At 26.6% G+C, this 12194-nt stretch overlaps 1 protein-coding gene across 2 annotated transcripts; it reads left to right on the top strand.

The window, feature by feature from the left end:
* Positions 1–2421: 2421 nt before the first annotated feature.
* LOC145838661 (PRKCA-binding protein-like) lies at positions 2422–10555 on the top strand. Of its 2 annotated transcripts, none has more exons than XM_082946285.1 (8): positions 2422–2546; positions 3374–3554; positions 4880–5120; positions 6638–6736; positions 7518–7639; positions 7976–8164; positions 8887–9022; positions 9509–10555. In XM_082946285.1, the coding sequence occupies exons 2-8, from the start codon at positions 3381–3383 to the stop codon at positions 9775–9777; spliced, it is 1230 nt and encodes a 409-aa protein (XP_082802411.1). In that variant the 5' UTR covers positions 2422–2546; positions 3374–3380; the 3' UTR covers positions 9778–10555. The 2 variants fall into 2 exon arrangements, with proteins under 2 accessions (XP_082802411.1, XP_082802412.1); XM_082946286.1 differs by lacking the exon at positions 2422–2546 and adding an exon at positions 2567–2654.
* Positions 10556–12194: the final 1639 nt, after the last annotated feature.

Genomic DNA, 12194 nt, shown 5'->3' with positions numbered 1-12194 from the left:
TTAGTTAAAAGAGTTTAAAAAAAAAACTGATGTATAAAAATGTTATGTTTAAAAAATTCAAATTCATTACAATGTTTTGCTAACTTTTTTTGCAACTTTATAATAGATATGTACTTAGTTTTAAAATCTTAAGCAAAAAACTTGTTAGACAAACTTTTATAACTTTTACTGTTTAAAACAGCTTTTTTAGCTATTTAAGCGTTTCTCAAAATAATTTATGTACGAAAAAAACCTCTTGGCTATCAAGCTCTTCACCACTTGGATACAGTTTAGTGTCTTGACCATGAGTGAAAGTAAAATTAACAAAAAAATGAAGATTTTCATCTAATTTAAAGATACAATTTAATTTAAAGGAATTTGCCAGTAATTTTAGCATTTTTACGGGTACTATTTTGTTTTAAATATTTAATTCAAATTGTATTAAAATGATATTTTGTTTTGGCAAAAGATGCCACAAAAAAACTACCCATGCTTTCGAAAATAAAAATAATATAAGTTAACAACAAATGAAAGTGCTAGAAATACAAGATAACTGTTCAAAACTTGAAATTATTTGTGTTTAAAAAATAGCTAGTTATTTCAAACCTTTATCACAAAGTTTAAGTTAAGACTTTATATATTTTTTGAAATAAAAGACTAGTTTTATTTAATAAGAGTATAAATATAGGTTAATAGTAGCATAAAAAGCATCAAACTAGTTAGTTATAAAAGCTGTTGAAATTATACTAACTTATTTGTCTCAGTTATTTAGTCTTCATTGTATTTTTAAAGTAATAAAGAAAACTGCATATCGTTTTGGAGTTTGCTACCATGGCAAACATTTTCTTTTTGATTGTTTGTTTGACACGAAAGTGTTTTACTAATATACCTTATTTCCAGTGAAAGAAATCACTGAAATATTTTTTTTTGACAAATTAAGTTGAATTTGAAGTTGTGCAAGTCAATAGATGTATAAACTTTTTTAAACTGAGTAAGAATAACTGCCAGAATTTTAGTATGGCGTGAAGTGAATCTATGGGTTGAAATTGAAACCATATGAATTCTTAAACTTAAATCTTCAACCGTTTAGTCTTGCTTAACTGTGGTAAATTATAGAAATTTTTTAACATATTGATTTAATGACACTTTGTATATGACAGCTTCGCCTTGAAAAAAAGTTAGTAGAATAGAAGTCATCAAAACGTTTTGTTTTGGCAAGTCTGGTGTACTTTAGTACGCACAGTTTTCAGAAAAATTTTACTCTTAAAAAACCGTAAGATAATGTGTATATACTTATTTCAAGTAAAATACGGTTCATTGCAGTTTATATTAAAATGGTTTCATATTTTCCATAAATAGTTCTATTAAATATACATTAATCGATTTAAGATGTCATAACTTAAAACAAATTTTGACTCCGTATAAGAGCGAACTACAAACACATATTTTTAATTCAAAAATATATATCCTTTCTATTGTTATTTAAATAAAACTTTCGGAGTCAAATACTCAATTGATAAATCACAGAGCATAAGGATAAGCTCATACTCTTTTTATAGACGAGTTTTGACTTTTTTATACAGAATTCTTTGGTAAAATTTTATAAGACGAAAAAAATGGTAATTTTTAAAATAAGTTACATATTTAGAAACCTAAAGAGATAAAGAGTGCACTTGTATTTTATTTTGACCATAATTGACTTCTTTAAAAAAATTTCCAATATAATGTGACAGTACGTTGCAGCATTTAGTGTAGTATTCGCCAAGTTTTCGATGTAATTTTGTTTCGGAGAATTCTCATATAAAAAGTCAAATTTGGTCTTTAAAAGAGGTATTGGCGTCTTCCCTAAGGTCTGCAGTTTTGCAATTCAGTCTTTGATTTTTAATTTTTGACGTATTTTGTTCAAAATAGACGTCACAAAAAAGTCATTTTTTGTCATAAAAAAATGGTTTTGGAGAATTCTCGTATTAAGCGTCAAACATGGACTTAAAAGTGATATGGGTGTCTTTCCCAAGGTCTGTAGTTTTGCAATTCAGTCTTTGATTTTAAATTTTTGACGCATTTTGTTCAAAAATGACGTCATAAAAAATGAAAAAAATTGTCATAAAAAAATAGTTTCGGAGAATTCTCATATAAAGCGTCAAATATGGACTTAAAAGATGGTATAGGCTTCTTTCCCAAGGTCTGTAGTTTTGCAATTCAGTCTTTGATTTTAAATTTTTGACGTATTCTGTTCAAAAGTGACGTCACAAAAAAAAGGTCATTTTTCGTCATAAAAATATAGTTTCATAAAATGCACTAATAACCTAAGCAGAAACTTTGCTACAAATATCTAAATAGAATGTAAATCTGAAGCTGTAGCTTACACATCTGCAAATGGACTTGTAAACAAAAATGCTAAAATTTGTATCTCAAAGAAATAGTCTCTTAATATGGGAAGAGGTCACTTTTTGTACTCAGACACTTTACACGCAGGGTCACTTTTGCACAAAGAAAGGGTCATTTTTGCACGAGTAAAAATATTTATAAAAACATTAGTTAATAAAAAAAAGAAGTTACCATTAAGGGTTAGTGGTAACAGTGAAAGTAAAAATAAATATTAAGAAATTACAAAAATAAAATTAATAACTAGAAAGTTAAAATAAACGAATGAAAAAAAAAGTTACAGACTAAAGGTTAGGGGTAACCGTGATAAATAAATATATATAAACCTAATAAAATTTATTAATTAAAAAAAAAAAACAGAAAAATAAAAAATTATGAAAAATAATCATAAGTAACAAAAAAAGAATTAATAAAAAATTTACCTACCAAGGCTAAAGGAATATGGGTAAAGCAAAGAAAAAAAAAAGTAAGATCTTTTCAATTTTTGCAAAGTTTTCTTTGTTTAAAAGTGACCCTCTGAGCAAAACTGATGCCAGGTAAAATTGTCCACTAGTGCAAAAGTGTTCCTTCACCCCTAAATGACACCCACCCCTAAATATAATTAAATACACTGTAAATTGAAATATAATCTTCAGCATATTACATTAAGTTTATTAAATTCCCTCTACAAAATCAAATATACATAAAAAAAAGTATAAAATCTTATTCTCGTAGAAATCCAATATTGAGCATTTGGTTTTTTTATTAAGTCACTGCCATCTTTTTTTTAAATCAATCTCAAATTCTACTCTTTGCAAACTGATGTTACTTGTGTACATCCCAATCTAAAGTCATAATAAAAGTAAAGTACATTAAATTCCCAACTTAACTCAAAAATAATTTTCATGAGAAAATTTTACTTCAATATATAAAAACATTACTTTACTGACTAAACTGAATCACATAATAAAAATGTCTAAGTTTTGCTACATTTCACACATGTACATTCTGACATACCAATTTTTTTCAGAAATAAAATGCACAGTCCGTACTATACGCAGTCCGACATGGACGATTTTGTCATGGAGGAGGACAAGCTGGGAATGACCACTTTGTCGGGGACTGTGACCCTCCAAAAAGATGAAAAGAACCTGGTTGGCATCAGTATTGGTGGGGGTGCGCCTAGATGTCCCTGCTTGTACATTGTGCAGGTAAAAACAATAACTTTTCTTTTTTTTTATTGTAAGTTAGATTTTTCAAACAGTTTAATTGAATTAATTTAATGTTTGTATACTTCAAAGATGTTTTTTAATTTTATTTCAATGCTTTAAAAATGATCTTTCTCAATAATTTTTTCAAAAAACAAAAACAAAGGAAGATTTTTAAGGACTAAGATTTTTTCCTTTTTGTCCTGCTGATTCCTGTTGTAGCTGGTTGTGTTTATAAATATAAAACTATAAAACTTTTGTATATAGGTATGTGAAAGAAAACTGATTATAATCTGCAGTTATAGTTTATAAACATACCCAAAGTAGTTTACAAAACCTCACATGAAGTGTGTAACTTATATACAAAGTTGTTATTATCAGGGTTGCCACACACTCAGGATAACTCAAGAGTATTTTGAAAGTTTTTGGAAGTCTCAGTACAGCTCAGGGTATTTTAAGTTTTACTTTAAACTCAGGCTGACTCAGGGCATTTTTTTATTTATATAAAAAACCAAGGGTAGTTTTATGTATTTTTATAATCTCAGAACAGATTTTTTTTTAGATTTTAAATTAAATGTAATTCAGCTAGTTTCAATATTTTGTTATTTTATAACCAATTTATTTAAAGAACTTGTTTTAATCAATTTGAAAAGTTGAAAAAACTTTTTTGAAGATTTGAAAAATAAACTCAGGATTATTCTGGGCAGTTTAAGGTCACTCAGGACAGTATTTTTAAATCAAAGAGTGGCAACCCTGTATTATACAAAATACTGTTACATATTGCAACCACTTTTAAACTTAAAGGAGCATTGTTAGCTTTCTTTTTAATTTACACATATTTTAATACATACTTATAAACTTCTACAAACAGTCTGTTTATGATTTAACATGTAAATTGTGATGTCTTTATTTTAAATCTTTTAAATTTTTTTTTTTCAAAATTTATAATTCAGTATAATATTAATATTTTACTACAAGTTTTAATGTTTTTTAAATATCCTAATAACCTTATTCTAATTTTTAGTTAAGGACATATGGGGGTATGTTTTTTGTATTTGTTTAAAAATCAGGTTTTTGACAACTAATCTTAGTTAACTATATAACAAAATTGTTACAATATTTAAAAAATACAAAGTATAAAGCACTAGAAAACAAAAAGTTGCAATATTTATAATTTTAGTATTAATTTGTTTTTCAGTTTTATAAAAATCCATCAATTATTTCATGTTTTGAGACCTGAAATTTTAAGGAAAATTTTCCTGTGATAATAAGAAAAAAGTTCTGTACTTTAAAAATAAAATTTTAATTATTATTTTATGTACACTCAGGTATTTGACAACACACCAGCGGCCTCTAGTGGCAAACTTGCCAGTGGGGATGAGATTGTTGCAATCAACGGGAAATCTGTGAAGGGGATGACCAAGTCCCAATTGGCCAAGACCATTCAGTCCACAAACGGGGACGTCAAGGTCAACTTCAACAAGTTACATGCCGACCCAAAACAGGGGAAGACCCTGGACATTGTGCTGAAAAAGTTTAAACATCGGCTTGTTGAACAAATGGACTCTGGTTTGTGGTTTGAGAACTAAAATTTTCAGGATATATATCAAAAAAAGAATGAAGTTTAAAGTTTTTGTAATTGAAATTGTTTTTTAAACTTGAATTGTTAATTGATGTTACTGTCAACTTCAAACATTTATAAAATCTTGTGCATATCTGAGTATGTATTTATTTTCAACTTGTTATTTAAGATGATTGTAAAAGTTATATTGTGGTAGAAGTTTGTTTTACTTGTTTTATTATATTGTGCTTCGAAGTTCAAACATTGCTTCGTCTAACAAGTGGACTCTGGTTTCTTTATTTCATAGTTGATCACAATATTTATGACCATATCAAATTTGTTTGTTATTCACACTTTTTTAACTGTTTTCAAATTTGTAGTTATTAGGATATATGTCAAAAATAAATGAAGTTAAAAATTTTGTATTAAAGTAGCTTTTTCAATTTGAATTATTAGTTGATGTTCTTGTTGATTTATAATGTTTATAAAATCTTGTGCATATCTGTGTATGTATTTATTTTCAACTTTTTATTTAAGATAATTGTAAAACTTATATAGTGGTAGAAGTTTGTTTTACTTGTTTTATAATATTGTGATTTAAGATTTTAAACATTGACTTCTTGAACAAATAGACACTGATTAGTTGTTTCATATTGATCACAAAATTTTTAGCTAAATAAAGTTTGTTTGTTGTTTACATTTTATTTACTTTTTTAAATTTGTAAAATTTATCATATGATTGTTATATAGGGGGTTGAAATTTATTTTCATATTTTTCTAAACTCAAAATTTACAATCACAAATTAGTTGGATAATAAAATTTATCTAATCAATACTTTTCATTCATTAACAATGTTTCACAGTATGTAAGAAAGCATCAGGGCAAATAAATAAACATAATAATATTTTCAATATTTTTAGTTTAAAAGTGCTTTCACATTTTAAGTTGTTAAGATTTATAGAGTTGAACTTTGATTTTACAACATATGTTCCCTGACTTGCAAAATTCTATGTTAGCTACTAGATGATTGAAGTTTTTAGATTTTTAATTTTTTATATGAATGCTTTGTTTGTTGTCAAATTTTTTGATAATTGTTGTAAAGAGTCACTTTGAAGCAAATTTACATGTCTATTGATAAGGTGTTGATGCTAATTTAAATATTTAGATTTTTTTTGATGTTTTGTTTGTATACTGGCGTGTGCTTTGCAGACTTTATTTTATTTGCAAAATTATTATTTGGCTTTCTTTTCAGCCTATAAATATGATTGATGTAAAAAAACTTTAAATAACATGAATGAAAATAGAGTTAATGTGTTTGATACTGCAAAAGTATTACAAAATATAAAACCAAATTTTATCTGCTAATTTCATGTCTGTACTTGCTCATTGATGTATATTTTTTTAATTAGTTATTAAAAAAATACCTTTTGCGTACAACTTTTCACAAACTTGTTACGTGTACAAATTGTAAAACTAAAGAAAGTAACTTTTGATGTTATGATTAAATTTCAAATTCATTCACAGGAACTGCTGACGCTTTGGGTCTTAGCAGAGCGATTCTTTGTAATGACGTCCTCGTTAAACGCTTGCAAGATCTGGAGAGAACCGGTCAAGTTTACAGAGGTTGAAGATTGCATTTAGTATAAGTTGTTAGATAAAATTTAAATAAGTGTTTTCAATAGGTTTTGTGTTAAGAAATTATTGAAGTGTTTTATAAAACATTTATCCTAGGCTTAATAAAACATTTGAAGAAATTGTTGAAATATTCATTTTATTCAACACAGGTTTAACGAGACATGAGTGAAGAAACTGTTCAAATTTGTTATTTAGTATTTATTTATATTATTTTAACACAGGCGTAATAAAACATTTGAGGTAATTATTAAAATATTTTTATTTATTCAAAACAGGTTTAATGAGACTTGAGTGAAGAATTTGTTGAATTTTATTATTTAGTATTTATTTATATTATTTTAACACAAGCGTAATAAAACACTTGAGGTAATTATTGAAATATTAGTTTTTATTTATCTAAACAGGTTTAATGAGACACATAAGAAGTTGTTGAAATATTTTTATTAAATGTTTGTTTTATTAATTAACACAGGTTTAATGAGACACGTTAAGAAGTTATTGAAATATTTTTGTTAAATGTTTGTTTTATTATTTAACACAGGTTTAATGAGACATGTTAAGAAGTTATTGAAATATTTATTTTTATTTATTTAACACAGGTCTAATGAGACACGTAAAGAAATTGTTGAAATATTTATTTTTATTTAACACAGGTCTAATGAGACACGTAAAGAAGTTATTAAAATATTATTTAACACAGGATTAATGAGACACGTTAAGAAGTTATTGAAATTTTTTTGTTAAGTGGTTGTTTTATTATTCAACACAGGTTTAATGAGACACGTAAAGAAATTGTTGAAATCTTACTTCAACCTCTGCAAGGTGCATCGGGAGTTTGGCGATATCTTCTCAATAGTGGGCGTCAGAGAGCCGTGTGCGAATGCTTCTCAGGTAACAAAAAAAATCTGGTGTTTATTTATATTCACTTATATATTTTATATTAATCTTCTCGCTAGTCGATTTTCATTTAGTGTAACTTGCTGAACAGTTAATTGCGTTCTAGCATGTTGTTGTTGTTTGTTCTTTTGGTAATATTTCTGATTATTTGCTCACTATTCGATACTGAATGCATTTTAAAAAATTTATGTAATTTAAAACTCAAATATGTGACTTTACAACATGTTTGTTTATTACAACTGTATGTATCATTTCTGTAAACCTTCATAGAGTTCAGTGAATCGCACTTGAATTTCGAGAAATTCATATTAATTGATATTTTTAATTTAGGCCTTCACAAAGTTCAGTGAATCGCACTTGAATTTCGAAAAGGCGGGGTTCAAACTGCTTCAGACGCTGAAGCCGATGTTGAAGGACCTGAGCACGTACCTGAACAAGGCGATCCCGGATACCAAGTTGACGATCAGGAAATACGCGGATGTCAAGTTCGAGTACCTCTCATACTGCTTAAAAGTTAAAGTTGGTTTAAAATTTATTTAGTATTTATTAAAACGTTTGTTTTTTACGTTTATTTGTTTGCTTATGAAATTAAAATTTGAATGTCCTGTTAGTTGATACTTTTTAGTTTGTAGAGCTGTTAACGTATGAGTACTTCGAATACCTCTCCTAAAACTTGAAAGTTAAAGTTTGTTTGATACTTGTTTAGTTGTTTGTTAAAAACTCTGTAATTTTTAATAATATATTTTCCGAAAGTTGAAGATAACTTAAATTCTGTTTATGTTTTACTTTGCACACACAAAACTTGTCTGGTACACGTAATATTTTAATGTGAAATTTGTTCAATATTAAACTTGTGAGTTTTTCATATGGAATTTAGTGTTTAGGTGGTAATTTGATTATTTTCAGGAAATGAATAAGTAATTTTATTTTATTATAGAAACGTAATTTAACAAGAAACGTATAATTTCTAGGGAGTGTATGAGTAATATTAATGCAACTGTAACTTTCACTGAAAATAGATGAGTAATTATTATGAAATAAATGATTTTTTAAGGAAGTGTATGAGTTATTTCATATAAAATACAGTTTTCACAGAGAATATTTTTTAGGAAATGGACGATAAGGAATGTTAAAGAAATATTTTATTTGTATGAAGAAACATAATGTATTTATAAATACTAAATATATTTATTTTATTATTTTATATATAATTATTTTATTTATTTATTTTATTTTTTTAGGAAATGGACGATGAGGAATACTCATACGCGGCTTTGCACGAGCCACTTTACCGAGTTGAAACTGGAAATTACGAGTACAGACTGGTGTTGAGATGCAGGCAGCAAGCAAGGACCGTGTTCGCTAAACTAAGAAAAGGTTTGAAAAAAATTGTTAATTTTTTAACTAAATTTTGTTCTAAAAAGATTCAAAAAAATATCATAGTTGCTTGCTTGCGAAAATAATAAGTTGAACTAAAAATGTTGTAGACATTTTTGACATACTTTAAATAGCTACTAATACAGAGTTTACCAACTTTTTTTTTCATGAGGCCCCCTTTAATGAAATAGAAATAGCTTCGACGAAATTTATCAAAAATCTTCCCTAAATTCGCCTAAGACTTTTTTTTTGCTCTCCATCATCAACTCCAGAACATCTAGTGTAAGTTTCAAGTTATGACGTCATAAACCCTTTACTACTTACGCTCCCCTCCGCCCCACTCTGGGGAACCTTGTACTAATTCAAAATCGGAACACAAAAGATTTTGGCTAACTAAATTCTAAAAATATTTTTCACATTGACCTTTATTATATTAAACATAATTTATTATATTCTAATTACAACTAAAAAAAAATAAAATAACAGACGTAATGGAAAAGTTGGAGTTGTTGGACAACAAGCACGTGCAGGACATCGTCGTCCAACTGAACCAGCTCGTCCACTCCATCCAGCAGTACCACGTGACCTGCATGACGTCACTGAGCGATGACGTGTTCCCGATAGAGGTTGACCTGCAGCAGGCCACGTTCGAGTACGAGAACAAGCTCAACTTTACCGAGGTGGACGAGTCACGTGATGATGGGGATTCACTCAAGCGTGACGATCAGACGTGTGACCTCATATCGACCGATTAGAAGGTTGTTGGGTTCGGTTTGTTTGTTGGGAGTTTTTTTGTGGATTTCTGTCTCGAGTTCTCAGATACTTTTTACCAACCACATTTACTCAAAGTTTTTTTATTAGGGGATATTTTTTTTGACTTATTACAACTGATAAAAGAGAAAATCGTTTATATCTAGATGATTGTCACATTTATTCTTATATAAATATATTTAAACGAATTGTAATTTTTTATCATAATCTTTATTATTAAATAAATTACAATAAGCTGCAGAATTAACCATTTTCGTTTAGTTTCATCTTAAAATGTACTCTAAGCTTCGTTAAGTAGTAAAAAGTATCTGAAATTTAAGATGAAAACATACGAGTCAAACTTTTAAAAAACAAGATGGACCCAATATGCTCTTTATAAAAATTATAAACTTCTATAAAAGCTCCACTATAAACTTTTACTTTTTAATTAAAGATAACCAATTTTTATTTGCTGAAAAAATTAAGAACTAAAATGAACTATCATGAATTTATAAATGTAACGACATATAAAATGTTTAACAACTCGAGGTTTGTTTTCAATCAATTAATTTTTGCACCAATGTACTATAATGTCCAGGTGTTGTTTATGCATGTTTTGTACTTTTTGATAATTATTAGGTTTTTTTGTACGTAATATATTGAATTTTTATTATATTAATCAAGAGAGTGCAATTTTATACGTTTAATTTTATGTTTTGTTTTTAACCAAAAAGTCATTTAGTAATAAGATAAAAAAACTACTACACATTCCAGGATAAAAAGTTATTCTGTACTAATTTTAAAAATTAAGTACTAAATTTTTATTTTAACTGCTGTTTGATAATTTAATTGAGATTTGCACAAATAATGAAATTATAATTTTTTTTTGTAATGAAATTATCATTGAAATTAGTTGCAGTATTTTTATGAACTTTTTATTACAATTAATTGTTTTTTTTTTTTAATGTAAACTCTGTACTGTATATGCATTTTTGTATTTGTTAATAAAAACTTGTTTGATACACTTGTTTAAACAATTAAGTTATTATTTAACTCTTAAGAAATTTTTTTAAATTTAAATGAATATCACATAAAAGTTCAGCTAAGGTTAGTATTTTAACTTTTTAGATGGAAAATACTAGCTTTTATCAAATTAAAAGTTTTGTTTATTCTAAAATATAAAAACATTGAAGTATTTTAATTAAATTCTAAAAGCAAACTTTCTTTTATGTTATATTTAAATTCAGAAACTATTTTGTCCAAGTGTTAAAAAATCAGTTTAAAACCATTTAGTATTTTCTGCGTAGGCAGCTTATTTAAACGTGTACTACAAAAAAGTTTAAATAATTTTCTACAACTCTAATTGATGCAACTGTTGTTAGTGTAACTGTTTTAATTTACTTAGTATAGTGATTTACAAAATTTTAACAGAATATGTCTAATGTTTTAAAGAAAAAAAATTGTAAGATTTAATAAATTGATTCTAAATTATAAAATATATACCTCCACTAAAATAATGAGTTAAACCTTACTTTAATTCAGTTATTTAATCTAGATTGTTATTTAGAAGTTTAAAAAAGTTAGTTCTTTTCTTACCCAAATACAGACTTGAAAATGAAAATAAAATTATTGTAAATTTTATAAAACTTTAAAATGTATTATCAGGTAAATTCATAATTTTGTTTTGTTTGTTTTCATGCTAACCTTTTTAAATAATTTTATTAGCTACTACAAAGTAAATAGCTCATGTTCAACTTTTTTTAATAGTTAAAACTCTTATAGTTTGTGAAAACTAAAACTTAAGATTTTTAATATAGAGATAAATTACTCAGTTAATCGACAAACTATGATTTGTTTTACAGCATAGTTTGTCGATATACTTAAAATAGACAGCAGATAAGAGATGCAGAAATAAATTACTAATTTAAAAATTTGTTAGAGAAAGAAGTTTGAGTCGCGAAAAGATGTAATATAATGAAAGGAAAGTTGATCCATTAAGTCTACAACAATAAGAGTAAAAAGAAATTAATGATATACAATGAATAAAAGCTTTTAAACAAAAAAATATTTGCTGTGAAATATTCATTTCAACTGGCTAAATACTATTCATTGTGATTAGCTTGAATTTTATTATTTTTTCTAAGTTTAAACTTCTACAAGAACTAATAAGCTTGGGAGAAGTTTCTAAAACTTACTTATTAAAAACTATTATATAAAACAAACGTCTACTCTGATTATTAACAGCTCTTTAGTCTAAAAACATACTTTAAACGTCATCTTCCAATAAAAATGATTTCAAGTGTTTACGAGTTAAGTGACATATTAACACTTAAAATATTGTTAGTACTTTGAGTATATAGTTTATTGATAGACAAAAAAATAGCATTGAAAATAATAGGTTTTAAAACCTGGTGCACGAAAA

The sequence above is a fragment of the Thalia democratica genome, chromosome 6 (assembly GCF_965202585.1).
Source record: "Thalia democratica chromosome 6, ktThaDemo2.hap1.1, whole genome shotgun sequence".
Classification (NCBI taxonomy): Eukaryota; Metazoa; Chordata; class Thaliacea; order Salpida; family Salpidae; genus Thalia; species Thalia democratica.
The sequence above is the reverse complement of the archived record's forward strand: the minus strand, read 5'-3'. Positions and strand labels throughout refer to the sequence as shown.